A 26,367-nucleotide genomic window follows, 5' to 3' on the forward strand; every position below is an offset into this window, starting at 1 on the left:
TAATAGTTAAAAATTTTTAATAAGATAAAAATCTAAAATAAAAATGTAGCCAGGGCTGGGCACGGTGGCTCATGCCTGTAGTCCCAGCACTTTGGGAGGCCGAGGCAGGCAGATCACCTGAGGTCAGGGGTTCAAGAGCAGCCTGGACAACATGGCGAAAGCCTGTCTCTACTAAAAATACAAAAATTAGCCGGGCACAGTGGCACGTGCCTGTAATCCCAGTTACTCGGGAGGCTGAGGCAGGAGAATCGCGTGAACCCAGTGGGTGGAGGTTGTGGTGAGCTGAAATCACGCCACTGCATTCCAGCCTGGGCAACAGAGCAAGACTCCATCTCAAAAAAAAAAAAAAAATGCAGCCAGGTGTGGTGGCTCATGCCAGTAATCCTAACATTTTGGTGGGAAGGTAGGAAGATTGCTTGAGGCCAGCAGTTCAAGGGCAGCCAGGGCAACATGGCAAGACCCCGTCTCTACAAAAAAAATAAAAAAAATTAGCCAGTTGTGGTGGTGTATGCCTGTGGACCTAGCTACTTGGGAGGCTGAGGTGGGAGGATCAGTTGAGCTCAGAAGGTCAAGACTGCAGTGAGCTGTGTGTGTAACACTGCACTTCAGCCTGCGTGACAGAATGAGACGTTGTCTCAAAAATGAAATAAAATTAAGGCCAGGTGCAGTGGCTCACTCCTGTAACCCCAGAACTTTGGGAGGCCAAGGCAGCTGGATCACCTGAGGTCAGTAGTTTGAGACCAGCCTGGCTAACAAGGTGAAACCCGTCTCTACTAAAAATACAAAAAATAGCCAAACGTGGTGGTACACGCCTGTAAACCCAGCTACTTGGGAGGCTGAAGCATGAGAATCACTTGAACCTGGGAGGCAGAGGTTGCAGTGAGCTGAGATTGTGCCACTGCACTCCAGCCTGGGCAACAGAGCGAGACTCTGTGTCAAAAATAAATTTTAAAAAAATTTTATAAATAAAAGAATTAAAAAATAAAAGAATTGGCCAGGTGCAGTGGTTCATGCCTATAATCCCAGCACTTTGGGAGGCCGAGGCAGGTGGATCACCGAGGTCAGGAGTTCAAGACCAGCCTGGCCAACATGGTGAAATGCCATCTCTACTAAAAAATATAGTATTAGCCGGGTGTGGTGGCACATGCCTGTAATCCCAGCTACTTGGGAGGCTGAGGCAAGAGAATCGCTTGAACCTGGGAGGCAGAGGTTGCAGTGAACCAAGATCACACCATTGCACTCCAGCCTGGGCAACAAAAGCAAAACTCCATCTCAATAAATAAATAAATAAATAAATAAAAGAATTGCTGGTCATGGTGGCACATGCCGGTAGTTCCGGATACTCAGGAAGCTGAGGTGGGTGGATCACTTGGGCCTGGGAGGTCAAGGCTGCAGTGAGCCGTGGTCGTGCTATTGCACTCCAGCCTTTGAGTACAGTGAGAAACAAAACAAAAAGAGAATGCCCCCGTGGCTGCAGTGCAGAGAATAGACTCTAGGGAGCAGGGATGGAAGCAGGGTAACCAGGTGAGACACTGTCCAGGCTAGAGCTACCTTGCTGGGGACACCTCAGAATGCTCTCTTCACATCAGAAGCCCCCTCCCAGGTCCTTCTGCACCCCACCCCCCAACATACCTGGGGGAGCCAAGCAGACGGAAAGTGAGGGTAGGGTCTCTCAGCTCCTGTAGCAGCTAGGGAAAAAAAGTGTGTGTCTCAGTGCCTGGAAGATACCTCCACTGTCACTACGAACATGGCTGCCTTAAAGACAGCAAGGAGCTGGGCACGGTGGCTCACGCCTGTAATCCCAGCACTTTGGGAGGCCAAAGTGGGTGGATCACCTGAGGTCGGGAGTTCGAGACCAGCCTGGCCAACATGGCAAAACCTCGTCTCTACTAAAAATACAAAAATTAGCTAGGCATGGTGGTGCGCGCCTATAGTCCCAGCTACTCAGGATCTGAGGCAGAAGAATCACTTGAACCCGGGAGGCAGAAATTGCATTGAGCTGAGATTGCACCACTGGGCGTGCCACTGGAGCCGAGATCTCCAGCTGAGATAATTTTTGTATTTCTACTGAAAATACAAAAATTAGTCAGCTGTGGTGGCACATGCCTGTAGTCCCAGCTACTTGTGAGGCTGAGGCAGGAGAATCACTTGAACCTGGGTGGCAGAGGTTGCAATGAGCCAAGATTGTGCCACTACACTCCAGTCTGGGGAACAGAGCGAGACTCCATTTCAAAAAGAGGGAGGGAACTGAGTGAGCAAAAATAAATAAATAAATAAATAAATAAATAAATAAAAATACTAAAGTGTAAGGGCGAAGTCTGACACAGTATTCTGTGAGATAAACACCATTTTCCAAATGAGGACAGTGAGGCACAGGAAGGTTCAGTCATTTGCCTAAGGCCACTCAGCTGAATTCCAACCCAGACAGTCTTGTCTTAACTATCCATATATCTCTATAGTGGTCCTTATTTTACAGTTGGGGAACAGAAGCTTAAAGAGAAGCAACGTTGCCAGCCTAAGGTCACAGTAGTGGCCCAGGATGAGATTGGGACTCAAGAAATCCAAGAGCAGCCAGGTGCAGTGGCTCACACCTGTAATCCAAGCCACTTGAGAGGCTGAGGAAGGGAGGATTGCTTGAGCCCAGAAAGTCAAGGCTACAGCTAGCTATGGTTGCACCACTGCACTTCAGCCTGGACAACAGAGAGAGACCCTATCTCCAAAACAAACAGGCCGGGTGAAGTAGCTCACGCCTGTACTCCCAGCACTTTCGGAGGCTGAGGCGGGCGGATCACTTGAGGTCAGGAGTTCGAGACCAGTCTGGCCAACATGACAAAACCCCGTCTCTGCTAAAAATACAAAAATTACCTGGGCATGATGGAGTGTACCTGTAATCCCAGCTACTCAGGAGGCTGAGGCAGGAGAATCACTTGGACCCAGGAGGCAGAGGTTGCAGTGAGCTCGGATCGTGCCACTGCACTCCGCCCTGGGTGACAGAGCGAGACTCTGTCTCAAAAAATATATAAAAATGGCCAGGAGTGGTGGCTCACACCTGTAATCCTAGCACTTTGTGAGGCCAAGGAAGGCAGATTGGCTGAGCTCAGGAGTTTGAGACTAGCCTGGGCAACATGGTGAAACCCTGTCTCTACTAAAAATACAAAAAAATTAGCTAAGCATGGCGGCATACACCTGTAGTCTCAGCTACTCAGGAGGCTGAGGCAGGAGAATTCCTTGAACCTGGGAGGCGGAGGCTGCAGTGAGCCGAGATCGCGCCACTACACTCCAGCCTGGGTGACAGAGCAAGAATCCATCTCCAAAAATAAATAAATTTTATCTATCTATCTATCTATAAAATAGGCCAGGTGTGGTGGCTGACAGCTGTAATCCCAGCACTTTGGGAGGCCAAGGCGGGTGAATCACCCCAGGTCAAGAGTTCAAGACCATCCAGCCTGATGAACATGGTGAAACCCCATCTCTACTGAAAATACAAAAATTAGCCAGCTGTGGTGGCGCATGCGTGTAATCCCAGCTACTTGGGAGGCCGAGGCAGGAGAATCGCTTGAACCCGGGAGGTGGAGGTTGCAGTGAGCCGGGATTGCACCACTGCACTCCAGCCTGGGCAACAAGAGTGAAACTCCATCTTAAAAAAATAAATAAATAAAAATAAAATAAAAAATAAATCCTGGGGCAAAGAAGCGGATCTATCTGAACTGAAATTTGGAAGATGTTTCCCCTCCAGGACTTCACACTCTCACTCAGAAGTTCTCGGAGCCCATCTGATGAATGTCATGATGGAGGCTGGGGGGCAGCGATGTGGAGTTTGGATGGAGGGGCTTACCTGATCCGAGCCTAGAGCCCACACCTGCACTCCATGCTTCCAGAAGGCCTGAAGCTGACCTCCAACCATAGCTGGGGAGAAAGCAATGCCCGTTACCCTTGGGGATCACTTGAGTCTCCACCCCTGATCCTGGGCTCTCCCGTCCCTGCACAGACCCACGGCCTCCACCGCTTCGGTCATGGGGATCTCAGGTGTGCGAAGTCCCCGGACTGGGGACCCCTCCGGGGTCACCAGCTTCACAGAGCCTGGAAGGAGATAGATGGTTTTAAGAACTGTGAGCAAGGCTTAGAGGGTTACTAAGGGACCAATCCATAAATTCAGTGTGAAAGCTATGTAGGACAGGGGCAAGGCCCAGAGGGGCTCAGGGGGTTCTGAGAAGCACAAGTTCGGAGGCAGAGATCTAGGGACTGCAGCTGGAGGGGTGGGGAGGGAGGGGAGGAAGGAGGGTTCTCACCGTCCATCAACACCATCACCGTATCCTCCTCTACCTGGGTCACCTGCACGGGTCCCCTGTGCTCTGTTTGGGGGGAGTGGGTTAAGGATTGACCCCACCCCATTCCCCTTTCCCCACACCACCCCCAGAAGGCCAGTACCTGTGCTTTAGCCACCGCCTCAGTTCACAAGCAAGTGGGCTAAACCCCGCCCACCATCCCGGTCCCACCCCATCATCAATCTCCCCAGTTAACTAAAACCTGCCATTCTCCCTTCTCCGCCCTTCCAGCCCTTTCTCAGTCCCGTAGTGCCTCAGGCTAAGCGAAGCCCCGCCTCCAGCTCCGCCCCTCCGGATCTGATAAGCCCCGCCCTCAGCAAGACTCCGCCCCACTCACCGGTGCTCATCTCGCCCAGCCAGCAAGAGAGCGCGCCAAAGCGCACCGTGTGGAAGAGCACCGACTTCCCCGGCCGCCCGGGGCTCACGCCGATGCACACAGCGGGCAGCTCAGAGCCTGGCCCGGTCAGCAGCGCGAACACGGACAGAGGCGTCGGCAGTGGGAACAGCACCTGCTGCGGGCCGCACAGGGAGGGGCGGGCTAGGGGGTGGTTCAGGACGGGGCCTCAGGGGGCGTGGCTTGGAGCTGGCCTGGGACTCCCGAACCAGGGCCCTAAGTCTTGGGAGATGCCGTCTAGAAATGTAGGGGATAAGGCCTGGTGCCTCCGCGGGAACGGGGGGCGTGGCCTCCGAGTGTGTGTGGCTTCCACGTGGGGGCATGCCACCTTGGCGGCAGACGGGCAGGGCCCCAAAGATAGCAAAACCTGCTTAGACACTCAAAGAGACAGGCTCTAAATGGGCTCTACTAGGACACCCAGGGAGTGGCAGCATTGAGCCTGAGGAATAATTAGGTCCAGGTGTGAGGGGCGGCGCTTAAGGATCAGGATGGCTTCAGAAGGGCGAGGCTCCAAGCGCAGACCGCAGGTGGGCGGGGCCTCGACGGAGGTGGGGCTTCATGGAGCTCTTGATAGAAGCGCAAAGGGTGCAAGGCCTTAGCCACCCACTCCTCAGAGTTCCCAGCACCCTCCCAAGCCCCTTACCCGGACAAGCAGGAATTTGTTCATGGGCTGGTACCACTGAAGCAGGACAACGGACGTCTCCAATGCACCGCACAGGAACGGGCCCCCAGAGCTCGCACCCTCCGCTGTGGCATGGGCAAGGATGAGTCAAGATCAATGCCCTCTATCCTCCTCGCCACCCTCCCACAAGGCCCACACTACCACCCATCTTCTGGGTTCTGGACACACTGCCTTAACTTTGTAACCTTCTCAGGTGGATGCAGTTCAAGCCCCTCCTCTGGCCCGGCCCCGCCCACTCTCTGCACACCCGTGAAGCTCTCTCTCACCCACACAGCACGCCCGGCAGCCTTTGGTGTCCTGGATCTTGGTGGAAACCATGTTCTTCCTGGAGAATAGGTAGGTGTGAAGGGGGGTAGGACAGCAGGAGGCAGAGGGGCATGGGAGGAATTATAAGGCTCTGTGGTGCCATTCATTGGGAGCTGGTACCTTGCCAGTAGGCGGTGGGGGCTAATGTGAGCGATGGGGTTTCCTGCTCTGGTCTCTTTCCGTTCCAGCAGGCCAAGGATGCTATGAGAATACAGGTGGGGGGTCTTTCCTGCAGGGTGTGTGTATGTAGGGGGAAGCAGGAAGTTATAGGATCCCGTATACCACTTCCTTTCCTCCATCCCTTCCCTCAGCCCCATCCCTTTGTCTGAAACTCCCAAGCCTGTAAGTCTCAAGTACTTGTCATTCATTCATTCATTTCTCACTCCACATAGATTGAACGTCCATTGTAGGCCAGGCCTGCTGTGCTTGGCTCTGGTGAACAGTGATGAGCATAATAAATATGTTCCCTACCCTCGTGGTATTTGTAGCCGTATCAGAAACTCTGGACACATAACCAGTCAGATGAAGTTACACATATTACAAAGTTTTAGAAGAAACACATCTCGAAAATCTTCTAGTTTGTCATCACAGATGTGGCTTTCACTAACTCATGAATCCCATTTGGCTTGGTGTTTCCCCCAAAACTAGAAATTATTTCATTTATTTATTATTATTATTATTATTTTAGACAGTCTCGCTCTGTCACCCAGGCTGGAGTGCAGTGGTATAATCTTGGCTCACTGCAACCTCTGCCTCCCAGGTTCAAGCAATTCTCATGCCTCAGCCTCCCAAGTAGCTGGGAGTAGAGGTATGCGCCACCATGCCTGGATAATTTTTGTATTTTTAGTAGAGACGGGGTTTTACCATGTTGGCCAGTCTGGTCTCGAACTACTGACCTCAGGTGATCTACCCGCCTCGGCCTCCCAAAGTGTTGGGATTACAGGTGTGAACCACTGCACCCGGCCTATTTATTGTTATATATAGACAGGGTCTCATTCTGTCTTCCAGGCTGGAGTGCAGTGGTGTGATCATGACTCACTGCAGCCTCTAACTTCTGGGCTCAAGTGATCCTCCCACCTCAGCCTCCCGAGTAGCTGGAACCATAGGTGTGTGCCACCACACCCAGCTAATTTTTTTTTAATTTTTAGTAGAGAAGAGGTCTCACTATGTTGCCCAGGCTGATCTAGAACTCCTGGGCTCAAGCAGTACTACTGTCTTGGCCTCTCAAAGTGCTGGGATCACAGGCATGAGCCACTGCACCTCGTCCAGATTTTGAAATCTCTAACTTGCTCACTCTATCTTAGTAAAGTATGGAATAAGTTCTGATTGTCATCTGCACATGAAAGCTATTTAAAGACTAACTTAGGGCCGGGCACGGTGGCTTACACCTGTAATCCCAGCACTTTGGGGGGCTGAGATGAGTGGATCACCAGGTCAGGAGTTCAAGACCAGCCTGGCCAACATGGCGAAACCCCGTCTCTACTAAAAACACAAAAAATTAGCCGCGTGTGGTGGCAGGTGCCTGTAATCCCAGCTACTCGGGAGGGTGAGGCAGGAGAATCGCTTGAACCTGGGAAACGGAGGTTGCAGTGAGCCGAGACTGCGCCACTGCACTCCAGTCTGGGCAACAGAGTGAGATTCTAATTCAAAAAAAAAAAAAAAAGGACTAATTTAGGCCAGGTGCGGTGGCCCACACCTATAATCCCAGCACTTTGGGAGGCCAAGGCGGGTGGATCACCTGAGGTCAGGAGTTTGTGACCAGCCTGGCCAACATGGTAAAACCCCATCTCTACTAAAAATAAAAAATAAAAAGGCAGTCATGATGGCTCACATCTGTAATACCAGCTACTCGGGAGGCTGAGGCACGAGAATTGCTTGAACCCAGGAAGTAGAGGTTGCAGTTAGCCAAGATCACGCCCCTGCACTCCAGCCTGGGCAACTGAGTGAGACTCGGTCTCAAAAAAAAAAAAAAGGCTAATCTAAGGTCAGGTGTGGTGGCTCATGCCTGTAATCCCAGCATTTTGGGAGGCCAAGGCAGTTGGATAACCTGAGGTCAGGAGTTTGAGACCAGCCTGGCCAACAGGGTAAAACTCTGTCTCTACTAAAAATGCAAAATTTAGCCAGGTGTGGTGGTGCACACCTGTAATTCCAGCTACTCAGGAGGCTGAGGCATGAGAATCACTTGAACCTGGGAGGCAGAGGTTGCCGTGAGCTGAGATTGTACCACTGCACTCCAGCCTGAGTGACAGAGCGAGACTCTGTCTCAAAAAAAGAGAAAAAAAGACTAATTTATTGTAGAAACTACCTCAAAATTGACTTGAGAGGTGAGGACTATTGTGAACCACATTTTACAAATGGAGAAACTGAGGCTTGGGGAGCACAGTCAAAAAGTGTCTGGGATTTGAACCTAGGACTTTGTGACCAAGCAGTCTAAGTTTTTTTTCAGCTGTGCCCGTCTACTTCCCAGCCCCCGAACCCTTGGACCCCTTAACCTCCGACCCCATCCCACCTGCTACCCACAGCCAGACCTGAGAGAGACATGAGAACGTTGTTGATGGAGTATACCCACGTAGTCCGGCTGGGAAAGAGCTGCAGGGAATGGGAGAGATGGCTCTGGTGACACCCCAGCAACCCCCGACTCCGGCCCTTGCCCTTGCCCTAGCCCGGTATGGTTCCTCACCATTTCCAGCGTGGCCTCCTGGTCATTCCGGTTCAGGATGAAGATGCCTTCCTCTGCCCCCAGGAGCAGGTGCTGGTCTGGAGGCACAGACAAGGACGCTGGGACCGACTTCATCCTCAGGGACCTCCCAGATCCCCACCTGTCTGACCTCAAACACTGACACTCTGTCCCCAGCTCTGACCCTCTATTCTTTCTCCAAACCAATACTCCCAGCCTCTGTTTCCCCAAACAAAGCCAGAGCGGACGGTCCCGCAAGCCAGTCTCACTCTCCCTCCTTTTGACTACCCATATTCTGGTGGTTCTTTCTTCTCTGCCCGACTGTCTTTTGAACCAAACTGACCCCAACCTTAGACCTGTCCCCCAAAATAGTCCTCTGATTTCCTCCCCTCTTTCTCCCCAGTTCTGATACCCTAATGCCAATCCTAACATTGACCTTCAAACTCAGACACCCCCAAACAGGACTTTTTCTGTCCAGTGTGACCCGTTCCTTTAACACTGACCTTGTCTTCATCTCTTTGATCTCTAGATTCTGTCCCTTTCTGGCTGTATCCTAATCTCTAAAATTCCTCACCCCAAAATGCTGCTCCCAGTCTCCCTATCATTAACCTCCAGCTGTCCATCTTTCTTGTGCTCCAAACTCTAACCTTTTTGTTATATTCTGACACTCCTGGCCCCTGAATTCCAATATTTCTACTTTCACTCTCCAACTCATACCTCTACCCATTTTTTTTTTTTTTTTTTTTTTTTTGAGACTGAGTCTTGCTCTGTTGCCCAGGCTGGAGTGCAGTGGCATGATCTCAGCTCACTGCAACTTCCGCCCCCTGGATTCAAGCAATTATCCTGCCTCAGCCTCCTGAGTAGCTGGGATTATAGGCACATGCTACCATGCCTGGCTAATTTTTGTGTTTTTAGTAGAGACGAGGTTTTACCACGTTGGCCAGGCTGGTCTCAAACTCCTGACCTCAAATGATCCGCCCGCCTCCGCCTCCCAAAGTGCTGGGATTACAGGTGTGAGCCACCACACCTGGCTGCCCTCTATGCATCTTTGATCACCAAATCCTGAGTGTAAGGACAAGCTCCGCCCCTGTTTCAGCCTGGCCACACCCCAACTCCATTAAGCTCCTCCCCGTCCCTGCCTTTGTGCCTTCCTTAGGCTCCTCCCCACCCCTACTTTTGCTCTCCCATTCCCTGCAGGATCTCCTTGACCCTCCAGAATGCCCACCCTTGGTGGAGGGATGTGTCCAGGCGGCCGTGCTGTGGATCCGGAGGGGGCAGCCATTGAACAACTTTACGAGAAGGGCACATCCCTGGGCAGGTCGCCGCGGGGCCAGGCAGCAGATCCGGCAAAGAGAGCAGGGAACAGGAAAGGGCAGTGGTTACGACTCTGGAGCGAGAGTGCCAAGGTTCAAATCCTGCCTCTTACCTTGGTGCAATTTCCCATAATCTATCCCTGTAATACACTTTTTCATACACTGAGTTTTCTTTTCAGTTTGTTTTTGCGTTTTTTTGTTGTTATATATTTCTTTTTTTAGTTTTTCCTCCACTATCCTAAATCATCAGCATTTGTGTTTTTTTAAGACGGAGTCTCACTCGGTTGCCCAGGCTGGAATGCAATGACATGATCTCAGCTCACTACAACCTCTGCTTCCCAAGTTCAACTGATTCTCATGCCTAAGGCTTCTGAGTAGCTGGGACCAAAGGCGTGTGCCACCACACCCAGCTAATTTTTGTATTTTTAGTAGAGATGGAGTTTTGCCATGTTGCCCAGGCTGGTCTTGAACTCTTGGCCTCATGTGATTCACCTGCCTCAGCCTCCCAAAGTGCTGAGATTACAGGCGTGAGGCACCACTCCCAGCTGTCAGTTTTGTTTTTGGAGATGGAGTCTCACTCTGTTGCCCAGGCTGGAGTGCAGTGGTGCAATCTCAGCTCACTGCAACCTCCACCTCCTGGACTCAAGCAATTCTTCTGCCTCAGCCTCCTGAATAGCTGGGATTACTGGCACACAACACCACGCCTGGCTAATTTTTGTATTTTAGTAGAGACAGGGTTTCGCCATGTTGGCCAGGCTGGTCTCGAACTCCTGACCTCAGGTGATGCGTCTGCCTTGGTCTCCCAAAGTGCTGGGATTACAGGCATGAGCCACTGTGCCTGGCCAGCATATATATATACACACATATACATATATATATACACACACACACACACATATATATATACACACACACATACATATATACACACATATACATATATACACACACATATACATATATACATATATACACGTACATATATACGCATATACATATACATACACATATATATACACACATATATATGTATATGTGTGTATATATATGTGTATGTATATATGTATGATTAATTATGCTATGTATTTCATCTTTGAATCATTTCCAGTACTGGAGGTATAAATTATACATACTTTTAGCCGGTAGCCAACCAGGCACGGCTGTAATCCCACCAGTTTGGGAGGCCGAGGTGGGAGGATCACTTAAGCCCAGGAGTTCAGGACCAGCTTGGGCAACATAGTGAGACCCTGCCTCTATAAAACATTTTTTTAAAAATTAGCCAAGCTGGGCTGGGCACGGTGGCTCACGCCTGTAATGCCAGCACTTTGGGAGGCCGAGGCTGGCAGATAACTTGAGGTCAGGAGTTTGAGACCAGCCTGGCCAACATGGCAAAATTCCGTCTCTACTAAAAATACAAAAATTAGCTGGGCATGGTGGTGGGCGCCTGTAGTCATAGCTACTTAGGAGGCTGAGGCAGGAGAATCACTTAGACTGGGGAGGCAGAGGTTGCAGTGAGCCAAGATAGCACCACTGCACTCCAGCCTGGGCAACAGAGTGAGACTCGATCTCAGAAAAAAAAAAAAAAAATTAGCCAAGCACTACTAGGGAGGGTGAGGTGCAAGGATTGCTTGAGTCTCTGAGGTCAAGGCTGCAGTGAGCCATGATCGCGCCACTGCACTCCAGCAGCCTGGGCGACAGAGCGAGATACTATCTCAAAAAAAAAAAAGAAAAAAAAAAAGACTTTAGAGAGTTCTAATTCATTTTATGCATTTGTTGGCAAATTTGATCCCACAAAGGTGTATTATCACAACACTGACTACGTGTGTAGGCATTATGCGTGTACGTAAAAACACTGAAACCTCCTGAATAAAGAGATGTTCTTTTTGTACATCTCCATTTATGAAAGGTAAAATTTCTTGAGATCTTGGCTCTTTGGGCAACTGCATATGTGGTAGTGACTCATGGAGGTTTTGATGGATCTCGTCAAAAGACTCTAACTTCTGGACTCAAGCAATCCTCCCACCTCAGCTTCCCAAGTAGCTGGGACCATAGGTGTGTGCCACCACGCCCAGCTAATTTTTTAAATTTTTAGTAGCTGGGCGCCGTGGCTCATGACTGTAATCCCAGCACTTTGGGAGGCCGAGGCGGGCAGATCACAAGGTCAGGAGATCGACACCATCCTGGCTAACACGGTGAAACCCCGTCTCTACTAAAAATACAAAAAATTAGCCAGGCTTGGTGGCGGGCACCTGTAGTCCCAGCTACTCGGGAGGCTGAGGCAGGAGAATGGTGTGAACCTGGGAGGCGGAGCTTGCAGTGAGCGGAGATCGCACCACTGCACTCCAGCCTGGGTGACACAGTGAGACTCTGTCTCAAAAAAAAAAAAAAAAAAAAAAGCAGGCCAGACGCGGTGGCTCATGCCTATAATCCCAGCACTTTGGGAGGCCGAGGCAGGTGGATCACCTGAGGTCAGGAGTTCAAGACGAGCCTAACCAACATGGTGAAACCCCACCTCTACTAAAAATACAAAATTAGCCGGGCATGGTGGTGCATTGCCTGTAATCTCAGCTACTCTGGAGACTGAGGCAGGAGAATCACTTGAACCAGGGAGGTGGAGGTTGCAGTGAGCTGAGATCGCGCCACTGTACTCTAGCCTGGGCAACAAGCAAAACTCCGTCTTTAAAAAAAAAAAAAAAAAAGCAGAAACAACAATCCTGCCTCAGCCTCCTCAAAGGTATTTATATGACCTTGGGTAAGCCACTTACCCTCTCTGTGCCTCAATTTCCCCATTTGTGAAATGGGGGATAATATCTCTGTGATATCTTCTTCACTCTGTGAAGCTTTATGCCATGTAATGATAGGAGATAAGTGTAGGGCACAGAGAAGCGCTCAACAAATGTCACCTGTTGTTACTGTCAGTCCTGCCACCCCCTCCCCACCCCACCAGGCATCCCCAGCCCCGTCCAGAGGTGTAAGTCCTCAGCAGAGCTGAACCTCACCTTTCTCTTCATCTTTTCCTTCTTGGGAGGCAGAAGTGGGGGCTTGTCAAGCTCCCGGGAGGGTGGGTTCCAGAGTGAGGGTTCTGAGAGGGGTTAGGAGAAAATCAGCCCCCAAGACCCCCCAACCCTCCCACCCTCCACCCTAGCCTGTCCCATTACCTGAATGGGCGGTGAGGTGGGGGCTGCTGGTGGATGGGGGAGGCCCAGGACGGGGGCTGTTTGGTGGGGGCCCACTGGCACACCGGACCAGCACCCCCGGGCTCAGCTGCCCATCATCCCCCATACTCCCAGGACCCTCGTCTGATGGAGAACGGAACTTGGGCTTTGGAGACAGGAATGGAGTGTGGGGAAATACATCAGATGATCTCAGAGAGGGCACCCTTTTGCAACTCAAGTCCCTGCCTCCACCAGAACTAACAGCTGTGGCTCTGACCCACCCCCCCCAACAACATCTTGTGCCCCCTCCAGCCTTCCCCTGACATCCCCAGCCCGGACATCAACACACTTCAGAAACTAATGGGTTAATGCTGGATATACAGCAGGGGCTTCCTAGGACCAGCTACTGACCAGTGTCTAAGAGGCTAAATATTTTGAATCCGACCCTGAGGTTGAGGGATGCCACTTCCAGATCCCAATGTAGCCATCATCCTGGTCTCCCCAATTCCCTGCCCTGGACAGCCCAGTATCCCAGCATCTAAGGACCTGGCCTCCTGGCCCCCAGTGGCCCTGAGGCCCCAGCCTCCCAGCTCTGGCCCAGGGCCTTACCTTGGGGGGAAGTGGAGGAGGTGTGTCCTCTGCAGGGGTGGGGCTGAAACACAAAGATGGGTTAAATAGCTGGGGGGCTGGGGAACAAGGACTCGGGGAAGATGGCATGGTTCTGGGCTGGAGGCCTGGGACTGGGGTCTGAGGTGAGGAGGATTAAGGGATGACTGGTTCTGCCTGGAGCCGAGGATTAAAGGATTAATAGCCAGGCTGGACATAGTGGCTCATGCCTGTAATCGCAGTGCTTTGGGAGGCCAGGGCAGGATGGCTTGAGCCCAGGTATTCGAGACTAGCCTGGGCAGCATAGCAAGACCTTGTCTCCAGAAAAAAATTAAAAATTAGCCAGGCGCGGCAGGTGCGCCTGTGACCGCAGCTACTCAGGAGGCTGAGGTGGGAGGATTGCTTGAGCCTGGGAGGTTGAGGCTGCAGTAAGCCATCATTGCACTCCTGCACTTAGCCTTGGTGCCAAAACAAATCATGAGTTTGAGACCAGCCTGGACAACATGGCAAGACCCCATCCTACAAAAAATGATTAGCCTGTTTCCAAAAAAAAGACTAATAACAGTAACAGCAACTCTTGGAGGTGGAGTGCTGACAGTGCACCACGGCTTTGCACCTTTACACCACCTAGTAACACAGGTGACATCAGCGCCGTGGCCCTGCTCTCCCTGTGCTGGCGCCACACACAGGCTGTCGCACGTGATGGATGAAGCGAGTGCGCGCACCTGGAGCCTGACTCGGCCTGTGGGCTGGGGAGTATGGGGGCCTGGGCTGACTGTTGGGTCTGGATCTGGGGCTCAGCATCTGGCCTTTGGGAGATTTCCAGGTGCCAAGGTTCAGCCTGAGGGCAGGCAAAAAGACAGGAAAAGCTGAGGGCTGGGGCTGAAGGCTGGAGGGTGGGTCTGGGGTGAGAGTGACATTCGGGAGGAGTTTGAGACTGGGATGTGGCTGAGGGTCCAGGGTCATGGAGGATAGGTGGGGTCAAGTCAGAGATTGGAGCAGCAGCACATTCTAGAAGGAACTGGGGTCAGCTCTGGGGTGGAGAGCAGGTGGGGGGCTGACGCTGAGGGTCAAGTCAAAAGATTGTATAAGAAGATGGAAGGAGGCCAAGGAGATCACGCCTGTAATCGCAGCACTTTGGGAGGCTGAGGTGGGCGGATCATGAGGTCAGGAGTTTGAAACCAGCCTGGCCAACATGGTGAAACCCCATCTCTATTAAAAATACAAAAAATTAGCTGGGCATGGTGGCAGGCGCCTGTAATCCCAGCTACTCAGGAGGCTGAGACAGGAGAATCGCTTGAACCCGGGGAGCCAAGGTTGTAGTGAGCTGAGACTACGTCACTGCACTCCAGCCTGGGCCACAGAGTGAGACTCCATCTCAAAAAAAAAAAAAAAAAAAGAAGAAGAAGGTGGAAGGAAAGAAGGAAAGTGGGAGCTGGAGCTGGGATCAGGTTGGGGGTCAGGGGTTGGAGGTGAAGGGTTAAGGGAGGTGGGGTTAGGGAACAGGGCCTAGGTAGCTGGGCAGAGGGGCTGCATTGAGGGTCTAATCAGGGCTTAGGGCTTGGGGCTAGAAGAAAGGCAGGGGTGCAGCGGGGTCAGGAGTGGACAAAAGGCCACATCAGGGGCTTGTAGGAAGGTGGGGGCTGAGGTGGGGCCTGTGGAGCTGCAGGCAGGGCCTCACTTACATGTCCACGTCATCATAGTCATCGTCGGACGACTCTGACAGTTGCTTCCTGAAGGGTGACAGGTATGAGCCTTGGGGGCCTTGTCCACATTCCAGCCCCCTCCCCATCCTCCCTGGGGTCCCTGACCTGGGGCTGCTGCTCCTGAGGTCTCGAGGAGGCTGTAGGCGAGCCTGTGGGGTAGGAAAAGGGTCAGCAGTGGCCTCAGGGAAGCAGGCGGTGTGGTGGGGATTGGGGGGACAGCATCTCACGGTGTTGGCTGGGGGTCTGGTCTCCATTCCTCGGAGCTTCCTGAACTCCATGTGCCGCCCTGGGGTGGGTGGGGGAAGATAACCTGCTGTGAGCTGGGGGCAAGGGGTAATGAGATGGGTTTAAGAACAGAAAGAGTAGAATTGGCGGGGGCGTTGCAGTCAGGATGTTGGGGACTGCAAATCATCTCAGGGAACTGTCCCTTGGGGAAAGGGGTCTTGGATTACAGGGACTTCATTTGGGGGTCAAGTTTGGGATCAAGACCAGGTGCAGTGGCTCATGCCTATAATCCCAGTACTTTGGAAGGCTGAGGTGGGCAGATCGCTGGAACCCAGAGTTTGAGACCTGCCTGGACAACTTGGCAAGAACCCATCTCTACAAAAAATGATTAAAAATTAGCCAAGTGACTAGGCACAGTGGCTCACGCCTGTAATCCCAGCACTTTGGGAGGTGAGGCAGGCAGATCACCTGAGGTCAGGAGTTCATGATCAGCCTGGTCAACATGGTGAAGCCCCGTCTCTACTAAAAAAAAATACAAAAATTAGCCGGGCATGGTAGTGTGCGCCTGTAATCCCAATTACTCTGGAGGCTGAGGCAGGAGAATCGCTTGAACCCAGGAGGCAGAGGTTTCGGTGAGCCAAGATCGCACCATCGCACTCCAGCCTGGGCGACAGAGTGAAACTCCGTCTCAAAAAAAAAAAAAAAAAAAAAACATTAGCCACGCGTGGTGAATAAGCCTGTAGTCCCAGCTACTCAGGAGGCTGAGGTGGGAGGATTCCTTGAGCCCAAGAAGTTTGAGGCTTAAGTGAGCTGTGATCACACCACTGCACTCCAGCCTGGGCGACACAGCAAGATCCTGTCGCAAAAAAATAAACAAATAAATAAGTTTTGGGATCAGGAAGTTGGGGGCTCAATGTAGTTACAGGGTGTTTTCAGGATCCGTTTGGGTATTGAGGTTCTGATGAGATTTCTGAGGTCTCCCTGGGAACTCTATGGTCATTTTGCTTTTGTTTTTGTTTTGTTTTGTTTTGTTTTTTGAGACGGTCTCGCTCTTGTCGCCTGGACTGGAGTGCAGTGGCGCAATCTTGGTTCACTGCAACCTCCACCTCCCAGGTTCAGGCAATCCTCCCACCTCAGCCTCCCAAGTAGCTTGGACTACAGGCATGCACTACCACACCCGGCTAATTTTTGTATTTTTAGCAGAGACAGGGTTTCACCATGTTACCCAGGCTCGTCTTGACATCCTGACCTCAGATGATCTGCCCACCTTGCCCTCCCAAAGTGCTGGGATTATAGGCATGAGTCACCACGCCTGGCCTCTATGGTCATTTTGTAGTTCAGGTGCTGATGAGATTGTCTGGGGTCTCTTATAGGATCAGATGATGCTGAGGGTCTCTGGAGGCCTGATGGTAGGGGAAGGTGGTCTCTTAGGTCTATTATAGGGTCAGGTGTCCCCAAACATAAGGATTCTCTACTCACGACAGCAGTCTGCATCTGGGATCCCCAGAGAGCTGGAGCGGTGGGTGGATCTGATCCGCCGAGGGATAGCAGGGGGTAGCTGGGCAGAGGGGCAGCCACGTCAGGGCTCAGGACCCCCAAGCAGCCTCCTACCCTGCCCGGGGTCCATCTGCTCTCTCCTGTAACCCTCTGGGCACACAGCCTTTTACCAAGCTCCCCATCCTCCCTCCCTGTTTTCCCCCTAAGAGAGGCAGCAGGAAGGCACTGCTGGCAGCAGGCACAGCCTGAGAAAGACCGAGAGGTCCCCAGTGCTCTTGTCAGCCAAGGCTCTCACCTCGGGCTCCTCATCCTCAATGTCCCCAATGGAGGGTCCTTTCCCGGGATTCTTCAGTTTGTCAAGAAGATCCAGGATCAGGCCTCGATTCAGCCCAGGCTGGGATACCAGTTGATGCTGGCGGAGGGAAGAGGTGTCCGTATCCAGAGGGATGGTGTGGACAGAGAGGGCTGGTACAGGGCCTTGGGGACTGGACTAAAGGAATCTAGCTGGGGAGAAGGTGCCAGTGAAGGCAGAGGGCGGGGAAATCCAGGGAACTCAGAGGCCTGGGGTATTCTTTTTTGTTTGTTTGTTTTAAGACAGAGTCTCACTCTGTCACCCAGGCTGGAGTGCAGTGGCACAATCCAGGCTCACTGCAACCTCCACCTCCTGGGCTTAATTGATTCTCGTGCTTCAGCCTCCCGAGTGGCTGTGATTACAGGCTCGTGCCACCAAGCCCAGCTAATTTTTTTTTTTTTTTTTTTTTGAGACAGGGTCTCGCCCTGTCACTCAGACTGGAGTGCAGTGGCACGATCCTGGCTCACTATAGCCTCCGCCTCCTGGGTTTAAGCGATTCTCCAACCTCAGCCTCCCAAGTAGCTGGGATTACAGGCATGCGCCACTATGCTCAGCTAATTTTTGTATTTTTAGTAGAGACGGGGTTTCACCATGTTGGCCAGGCTGGTCTCAAACTCCTGACCTCAAGTGATCCATCTGCCTCAGCCTCCCAAAGTGCTGGGATTACAGGTGTGAGCCACCATGCCCAGCCAACCGGTGGGAGTCTAAGACATTTTTAGGAATTAGAAGAATTTAGGTTTCTCAGAGCGGGGCTAGGAGAATTCCAGAGTTGTCTTGGAAGAGACTGTGCTTCCCTGGGGATTCAAGAGGACACTCAGGAACAAGTCTTGAGTCCTTTGGGAATTTGTCAGTTCTGGCAACTCAGGGTATTTGGGAAAGGTCTGGGGTATAACCCGGAGGGTCTCTGGTGGTGGGGGGTGGTCCTGGGAAATTCTGAGGCACTAGGGACTTTGGAAAGGCCACGGGGACTCCATGGAACAAAGTTATCCATGTCCTCAGGCGTTGTGGAAGGCCCCAGGGAATCCTGGGCTGAGGGTCTTGGGGAAGGGAGGGTTACACTGAGCATCTTGGTGGCGCTGGGTCGTTTCTTGGGACTCTTAGTCAGAGTGACTTTGATGAAGTTGTGGAAGGCAGCCGACCTTGGGAAGAAGAAGCCAGGTTCTGGGTGAGGGGACCAGAGACCCTCCCATCAGGCCACCCAGCCCCAGCCCTGCCCTCTCTCACCCTCCCTCCTGTCACTCTCTCGTACCATTTGCCTTTTTCCTTCAGTCGGGGAGGCTGGTAGCCACTCTTGGTCATGAGGAAGAGAACTCTAGAATAGTAGGGAAAGGACATGGGGTTCAGACCCTCGAGGGGGCCAGACCTCATGGCTTGAGGGGTTCCTAGTAGCATTGCGGTCAGCAGAGGGCAAAGTGAGAAACAGCATGGAAGTGAGGTTCAGGTTCTACAGTGCACCAGGGTGCCTCTCCTAAGGGAAGCCATTTATGAAGTGATAGAGCTATGGCAAGGCCAGGTGTGGTGGTTCACGCCCGTAATCCCAACACTTTGGGAGGCCAAGGCAGGAGGATAGCTTGAGCCCAGGAGTTGGAGACCAGCTGGGGCAACACAGTGAGACAAAAAAAAAATTTTTTTTTTAAATAGCTGGGTGTGGCAATGTGGGTCTGTAGGACCAGCTATGTGAGAGGCTAAGGCAGGAGGATCATTTGAGCCCCGGCATTCAAGGCTGAAGTGAACTACGATCGTGCCGCTGCACTCCAGCCTGGGTGACAGAGCCAGATCCTGTCTCTAAAAATAATAAGAATTAATTAATTAATTTAAAAAATGTCTGGGCGTGGTGGCTCACACCTTTAATCCTAGCATTTTGGGAGGCCAAGGCAAGTGGATCACTTGAGGTCAGGAGTTCGAGACCAGCCTGGTCAACATAGTGAAACCCCGTCTCTACCAAAACATACAAAAATTAGCCAGGCATGGTGGCGTGCACCTGTAATCCCACACTTGGGAGGTTGAGGTGGTAGAATCACTTGAACCCCGGAGGCAGAGGTTGCAGTGAGCTGAGATCTTGCCACTGCACTCCAGCCTGGGCAACAAGAGTGGGACTCCATCTCAAAAATAAATAAATAAATAAAAATAAAAATAAATAAATAGGCTGGGTGCAGTGGTTCACGCCTGTAATCCCAGCACCTCCGGAAGCCAAGATGGGCAGATAACCTGAGGTCAGGAGTTCGAGACTACCCTGGCCAACATGTTGAAACCCCGTCTCTACTAAAAATACAAAAATTAGCCGGGCATGGTGGTGCACACCTGCAGTCTCAGCTACTCGGGAGGCTGAGGCAGGAAAATAGCTTGAACCCAGGAGATGGAGGTTGCAGTGAGCCAAGATTGCGCCACTGCACTCCAGCCTGGGCAACAGAGCAAGACTCTGTCTTAAAAAATAAAAAATAAAAATAAATATTAAATTAAATTTAAAAAATAGAGCTGCAGCACGTGCAAAGGTAGGCTCAAGTGGTGATCCCTGAATTGGAGGTTCCTGGGATGGAAGGCGGAAGCTGAGGGTGGGCTTTGGGCCAGGGCTAGACAGGATCTCTGGGCCTGGGGACCCCACGCCTGCCTACCTGAGAGGGTGCACATCAAAGAGTGGTGGCTGTAGCTCGGCCAGTTCGATGGCCGTGATGCCCAGGGACCAGATGTCACACAGCTCATTGTATCCTCCCTTCAGGGCCACAGCTGCCACTTCCGGAGCCATCCTGGGGGCAGACACGCTCAGAGAGCCAGAGGTGGCATGGGGACAGGAAGGGAAGGAGGGGCAGAGAAGGAGAAGGAGTTGAGGGGAGACGCAGCACACAGAGAGTCAGACGGAGAGACAGAGGGACAGGAGTAAAGACAGACACGGGCAGATGAAGACAGAGATGCAGACCAGGCGCGATGGCTCACGCCTGTAATCCCAGCACTTTGGGAGGCTGAGCAAGGAGAATGGCTTAGGCCCAGGAGTTTGAGACCAGCCTGGGCAACTTATCAAGACCCTATCTCTGCTGGGCACGGTGGCTCTTGCCTGTAATTCCAGCACTTTGGGAGGTCAAGGCGGACAGATCACCTGAGGTGAGGAGTTCGAGACCAGCCTGACCAACATGGTGAAAGCCCGTCTCTACTAAAAGTACAAAAATTAGCCGGGCGTGGTGGCAGGCGTCTGTAATCCCAGCTACTTGGTGGCTGAGGCAGGAGAATTGCTTGAACCTGGGAGGTGAAGGTTGCAGTGAGCTGAGACCATGCCACTGCACTCCAGCCTGGGCAACAGAGCAAAACTCCGTCTCAAGAAAAAAAAAAAAAGAACGAAAAAGAAAAAAAAAAAAAACGACACCATCTCTACACAAATTTTAAAAATTAGCCAGGTGTCATGGTGCACACCTGTGGTCCCAGCTACTTGGGAGGCTGAGGTGGGAGGATCTCCTGAGCCCAGGAGTTCTAGGCTGCAGTGAGCCATGACTATGCCACTGCAATCCAGCCTGGGCCACAGAGTGAGAACCTGTCTCTAAAAACAAAACAAAATGAAAAGACAGAGAGGCAGAGACAGAGAGTGAGAGAGACAGAAACAAAGAGACAGAGAACACTGCAAATGGAGCTAGAGGAAAAAGACAGAAATGGATATGGAGGGACAGAGAAATCAAGATAAAAATCAACACAAACACCGAGAGCAACGGCCAGAAAAGGGCACAAAGAGAGAGGAAAATGGAAAACTCAAGAGACACCCAGAGAGAATGAAAGAATCTTCCAAGGAGAAAGGACGAGGCAGGGGAACGGAGCCAGGAAGGAGGATCCCGGGGAACCAGGGTAGGAAAACCACTGACCCCCACTCCACCCCTAGCTGCCCGCTGGGCGCCACTCACCAGTAGGGTGTCCCAATGAAAGAGAGGCGTCTGGCCAGCGTAGCCCCAATCTGGGCCGAGATGCCAAAGTCAGCTGGAAGCAGAGGGAGACATAGTGATCTGGGGTCCACTGCGCTTCCGGCCCCCCAGTCAGCCCCCCTGCTCAACCCCCAGCCTTACTCACCCAATCTGACCTCCCCAGCATCATTGATGAGGATGTTAGCTCCCTGGGAATGAGAGGGGATATGGGAGGCTGCAGAGACTCTCCCCAGCCCAGTGCTAGCCCACTCCGCCCGACAGCTCAAACTACCCTGATCCCTGAGCCCCCGAAATGCCACTCCCATCTCCTGGGCCCCACCCCCCAACAGCACCCCTGCACCCCCAGACCACCTTGATGTCCCTGTGTATCTTCTTCTGTGAGTGCAAATAGGCCAGTCCCTGGGGAGAAGGGTGGACAAGGGGACTGTGAGTGTTTGGGGGCTGGAGTGGGGCCCCCCTCCCCTCCCATCCCCAGAATCCCCAGGCCTCTCCTTACCTGGAGCACTTCCCGGCAGACATAGCTAATCTGGAGCTCTGACAGGGAGCCTGTCACTGCAAAGGTCACCCCGGCCAGGCCAGGCGTTGGATGGGAGCCAGGGAACCTGGGCTGGGGAGTCCTGCCCCCCCACACCAGCTAAGAGGATGCCATAGGGAGAGGGGAAACAGGATAGGACCAGTGGGAGGGGGAGATGGTGGGGTGGTCAGTGACAGAAAGAGGCAGCAATGCAAATAAAAGAGGCCAATAGGCCTGGCGCAGTGGCTCATGCCTATAATCCCAGCACTTTGGGAGGCCAAGGTGGGTGGATCACTTCAGGTCAGGAGTCCGAGACCAGCCTGGCCAACATGGTGAAACCCCATCTCTACTAAAAAATACAAAAATTAGCCAGGCATAGTGGTGCGTGCCTGTAATCCCAAGTACTCAGGAGGCTGAGGCAGGAGAATCGTTTGAACCCAGGAGGTGGAGGTTGCAATGAGCCGAGATCGTACCACTGCACTCCAGCCTGGGCAATAGAAGGAGGCTCTGTCTCAAAAAAAAAAAAAAAAAAAAAAAATGGAAAGAAGGAAACAAAGAAAATAAGCAAGATAAATAAGTAGAATATGATATAGTTCCTCAGACGCTGATAGACAGCAAGAAGAAACATAAAGCAAGAAAGGTGCGCGTAGGAGGAGCTATGACATTTCACAGAGGTGGTCAGTCAGGGCTGCTCTCTGAAGGTGACAGTGGGTGAAGACATGAGGGCTCCCACTCTGAGTGGGACCAGCCACAGCAAGTGCAGGGCCCCAGGTGGGATAGTCCCTGGTGGGTCTGAAAAGCAGCAAAGGGGGTGGGGTGGAGTGGAGGGGGAGGAGGAAAGTGGGAGGAGGTGAGATTGGCCAGCCTGGGGTGGACCCTGATGAGGAGTCTGGGCTTCTCCTCCGAGAGAAATGGAAGCTGTAGGAGGGCTCTGAGCAGGGGCGTCATGTGACTTTGCAAAATAAGGAAAGGCACAGAGACAGAGAGAGACAGAGAAACGGAGACAGATCATACATGAGACATACAAAAGGAACAGGATTGAAAAAAACAAAAAAATGAGACAGAGACAAAGACAGAGGTCAGAGGCCAAAATGTGGGGAGACAGACAGATTTAGAGAGAGACCCAGAGGGTGACGAGGTAAGAACAACACACAGGCAGAGAGACAGAGAGACAGACAGACAGAGAGAGGTCGTCAGACATCAGGTCTGACAGACCAGCTGTGGGATTCACTTCCTCTCTTTGGGCCTCAGTTTCCCTCCTGAGGACTTCTCAATGAAGTCCTTCCTTTTCTAACATTTGAGGTCTAGGGCTGGAAGGAATCAGAGGTTTTCCGCCTCCCAGATTCAAACGATTCTCCTGCCTCAGCCTCCCGAGTAGCTGGGATTACAGGCGTCTGCCACCACGGCTGGCTAATTTTTTGTATTTTTAGTAGAGGCAGGGTTTCACCATGTTGGCCAAGCTGGTCTTGAACTCCTGACCTCAGGTGATCCACCCACCTCGGCTTCCCAAAGTGCTGGGATTACAGGCGTGAGCCACCACACCAGGCCCAGCAGTTATATTAAAAAAAAAAAAAAAAAAAAAAGCCAGGCACAGTGGCTCAAGCCCGTAGTTTCAGCACTTCGGCAGCTGAAGGCAAGAGGATCAGCTCAGCCCAGGAGTTTGAAATATGGCCCAGAAAGACAGTTCCTGTGAGATACACACACAGAGACGGAAGAGGTGAATTTGGGTCGGGGTTGGGGGGTGGGGATAGGAGGGGTGCTTGGGTCCCCTTGTCCTTTCTCTAACCTTGGTAGATGTCCTGGAGAGAACCAGCCCCACAGAATTCCATGCAGATCCAGAGTTTCTGCAACCTGCAGTGGTTCAAGAGTAAGAATATTAATAGCAGTAAATACATTATTATTTGCAGGAAAGCCCCTGGTTTGCTTCTGTCTTGTTCTAGTTCAATAAGAACTTTAACGTAACAGCTCTCATCACTCCACCTCTCCTTGTCTACCAGAGTGAGGTTGTTTCATTCCCATTTTACAGACAAGGAAGTTAAGGCTCAGAGAGGAAATGTGAGTTCCGGGGCAAGTCAACTCAAACCTAGGCCTTTGGGCGGGACCCCACTGCCGTCCCACGCCAACCTAGGAGGTAGGGCAGAGATCTCACGGGTTGTGGAGATTTGGAGGGGACAGAGGGGCCCAGGGCACCTGTTCTGGGGAGCAGAGGTCATTATTGGGGCATCTGGAATATTAATTTGGGGATCAGGGAATTTAGGAGTTTATATTAAAGGAGCAGAGAGTGAAACTGGGTGAGCCAAAGGGCAGAATGGTGAGAGCTTTGTTTCAAGGGAGTTGATTTCAAATTCAGTTACTATGAAGAGATCAATTTGGGGTACTCTTGGTCAGAAATGGGAATTTTAGATTGGAGATTAGATTAGAGGCTGCTCTGGTCAAAAAAGTGGGACTTAGGAGTGAGGATCAGGGTAGGGTTAGCCCAGTCAAAAATGGGGGTCCAGGATGGGAGGTCGGGTTATGGTGAGAAATGGAAGTTCAAGGTTAGAACTGAGGGTGCCAAGACCAGGCGCGGTGGATCACACCTGTAATCCCAGCACTTTCGGAGGCCGAGGCCAGTGGATCACAAGGTCAGGAGTTCAAGACCAGCCTGGCCAAGATGGTGAAACCCCATCTCTACTAAAAATACAAAAATTTGCCGGGCAGGGTGGTGAGCGCCTGTAATCCCAGCTACTCGGGAGTCTGAGGCAGAGAATTGCTTGAACCCAGGAGGCAGAGGTTGCAGTGAGCTGAGATCATGCCACTGCACTCCAGCCTGGCAACAGAACAAGACTCCATCTCAAAAAAAAAAAAAAAGAAAAGAAAAGAAAAAAAAAAAGAACTGAGGGTACCCCCGTCAAGAAATGGGGGCTCTGGGTTAGGGGCTGGGCTGGGTGCCAGGGTGGGTCTGAGGTTCATCACCAGAGATAACTCCCATGGTAGGCCACGATGTTGGCGTGCCGGCAAGTTTTCAATATGAGGATTTCCTTCTGAAGGGTGGAGACATCATCATCTGTGAGGAGGGCGGGAGAGAAAAGGCAGCTCGCATGGGGAGAGAGCTACAGGGGAGGTGATCCCAGTGTCCCAGGAGGCGAAGGTGGGGATGTGGGGAAGGAGCTCCATGTTCCCTCCTCACCAGGCTCCATCTTCACCATCTTCAGTGCCACCAGGTCCCCTGACACCTTGTCTCGAGCCTTGCAAAGGGGAAGTTGGCAGTCAGGCAGGCTCCATTTGCCAGAGTCCCTCCACAGCATCCCTGAGTCAAGCTCAAGAACTGGGACCCCCTCTTGCAGCCTCCTCCCTGCCGAGGGCTTGCCTTAAAGGTCACTGGTTGTAGGGTGTTGGGGACAGAGGGGCTTCCTCACCTTAAAGACTTCCCCATACGTGCCGCCACCCAGTCGCTGTAGCAGGTCATAGTGGTCCCGGGGGTCTCTATTGAAAATGTCAGGGTCCACGACGTCCATCCCTGGGGGCCTGAGCTGGGCCTGCGCCCAGGGGCCAGCAGGGCCTCAGGGCTCAACTTCTGGCACCTCCCTCCGTCCCCAGAAGCCCTGCACCCGCCTTGCCTCCGCGGGCTGTGGCCTCCCCCCTCCTCACTCTCGCTTCCTGCCCCAGCTGCACTGCACGACTGTGCAACGGGCTCCACCCCCGCCCCCCCCCGTCCCCTGGGCTCTGAGAGCCTCTGAGGGGCAGCTTCTCTTGGGACCCAAGGGACCACCCTCAACCTCCAAGGCCCAGGGCTGGATGTAAATGTGATGCAAATGATCTTAATCGTAACTGGGTTGGAGGGGGGTGCCTTAGAACCCCCGCCCCCGTCTCCTAGGTAGTGTCTAAACCTCTGCTGGGTGCTTGAAGGTTTGGCCACAACCCGAAGGCGGCAGGTCTGCAAAGGGATGGCTATGCAGTGTACATGCCTGTTCACCTGTCACATACATGCACTTGGGTTACCTCCTCTGCACTGCGCAGGCGTGTAGACGTGCATCTGCCTGGATACCTGTGTGCACAGTACACACGTGGATGTACCCCGGGCATATACCTCCACATGCATGGCACATAACTGCATTTTGTAGGCCTGCAGTGTACAAAACCTATACATAATATATAATTCATGGCAATACAAATGGGACGCTCGCCCTCAGCTCCAAGACCGGAACCTAATGGAGACGGGGCGCGATCCGGCGAAGTCCAGGAGCCCTCACCCCAGCCCCTGCCCGGCAGAGCACAGTAGCTTTGTGGGACCCTCCTCCTGGAGCTGGGGACCAAGGGCTGAGACTTGAAACTGGAGAGCTCAGGATCCTGCACCAGGCGCGCAGGCCTGTGGCAAGAGGGACCTCAGAACACCTCCCTCGGAACTTGGCCATGGCCTAAACGTAAGGCTGCTGCGTGCATTCCCGCAGAGCTCCGTGGCCTCATGGCCGCGCGCAATACAACGCGCGCGCACGCCGCCAGAGCTCCGGGTGCTTCCCGGTGAGTTCGCGCGCGCACGCTCCCGCGCTACCGGCACTGGAACTGGGTCTGTGAGGCCCGGGAAAAGCTTAGCCCCGCCCCCTCGCCACGAGAGGCGCCTGCGCACTGGGATACAGTAAGCTTTTTCTCACGCTGTCTGTCCTGCTTGAGTGGAGCGAATGCGCACGCGCCAATTGCGCCTGCGAGGAAGAAGTCACGTGGCAGCCGGAAAGCGTG

General features: G+C 52.5%; 1 protein-coding gene and 1 long non-coding RNA gene across 3 annotated transcripts in view; one reads left to right on the forward strand and one right to left on the reverse strand.

Moving 5' to 3' along the window:
* The window catches only part of MAP4K1 (mitogen-activated protein kinase kinase kinase kinase 1), a 29,085-nt gene extending 2,903 nt beyond the window's left edge, over positions 1-26,182 (reverse strand). Inside the window, exons 1-31 of one of the 2 annotated variants that reach the window (XM_034945509.3) lie at positions 25,633-26,182; positions 25,050-25,169; positions 24,821-24,878; positions 24,607-24,697; positions 23,438-23,502; positions 21,634-21,689; positions 21,489-21,536; positions 21,283-21,325; positions 21,120-21,192; positions 19,851-19,982; positions 18,488-18,550; positions 18,296-18,377; positions 17,182-17,298; positions 16,869-16,947; positions 15,392-15,450; positions 15,270-15,313; positions 15,144-15,191; positions 13,462-13,504; positions 12,856-13,018; positions 12,697-12,779; positions 9,610-9,694; positions 8,388-8,464; positions 8,236-8,296; positions 5,828-5,936; positions 5,668-5,726; positions 5,363-5,466; positions 4,663-4,837; positions 4,290-4,352; positions 3,991-4,080; positions 3,836-3,906; positions 1,633-1,688 (exon numbers count right to left, since the gene is read on the reverse strand). In XM_034945509.3, the coding sequence (XP_034801400.1) occupies positions 1,633-1,688; positions 3,836-3,906; positions 3,991-4,080; positions 4,290-4,352; positions 4,663-4,837; positions 5,363-5,466; positions 5,668-5,726; positions 5,828-5,936; positions 8,236-8,296; positions 8,388-8,464; positions 9,610-9,694; positions 12,697-12,779; positions 12,856-13,018; positions 13,462-13,504; positions 15,144-15,191; positions 15,270-15,313; positions 15,392-15,450; positions 16,869-16,947; positions 17,182-17,298; positions 18,296-18,377; positions 18,488-18,550; positions 19,851-19,982; positions 21,120-21,192; positions 21,283-21,325; positions 21,489-21,536; positions 21,634-21,689; positions 23,438-23,502; positions 24,607-24,697; positions 24,821-24,878; positions 25,050-25,169; positions 25,633-25,794 (2,579 nt within the window). In that variant the 5' untranslated portion in view covers positions 25,795-26,182. Of the gene's footprint in view, positions 1-1,632; positions 1,689-3,835; positions 3,907-3,990; positions 4,081-4,289; positions 4,353-4,662; positions 4,838-5,362; positions 5,467-5,667; positions 5,727-5,827; positions 5,937-8,235; positions 8,297-8,387; positions 8,465-9,609; positions 9,695-12,696; positions 12,780-12,855; positions 13,019-13,461; positions 13,505-15,143; positions 15,192-15,269; positions 15,314-15,391; positions 15,451-16,868; positions 16,948-17,181; positions 17,299-18,295; positions 18,378-18,487; positions 18,551-19,850; positions 19,983-21,119; positions 21,193-21,282; positions 21,326-21,488; positions 21,537-21,633; positions 21,690-23,437; positions 23,503-24,606; positions 24,698-24,820; positions 24,879-25,049 lie in introns of both variants that reach the window. The other variant, XM_055103789.2, reaches the window with a different exon arrangement.
* Positions 5,476-9,863, forward strand: LOC130541013 (uncharacterized). The gene is made up of 2 exons (XR_008955058.1): positions 5,476-5,737; positions 9,582-9,863. It is a non-coding gene; the product is annotated as an uncharacterized LOC130541013 (long non-coding RNA).
* Positions 26,183-26,367: the final 185 nt, after the last annotated feature.

Source organism: Pan paniscus, chromosome 20 (assembly GCF_029289425.2).
Source record: "Pan paniscus chromosome 20, NHGRI_mPanPan1-v2.0_pri, whole genome shotgun sequence".
In the NCBI taxonomy this organism is placed as follows: Eukaryota; Metazoa; Chordata; class Mammalia; order Primates; family Hominidae; genus Pan; species Pan paniscus.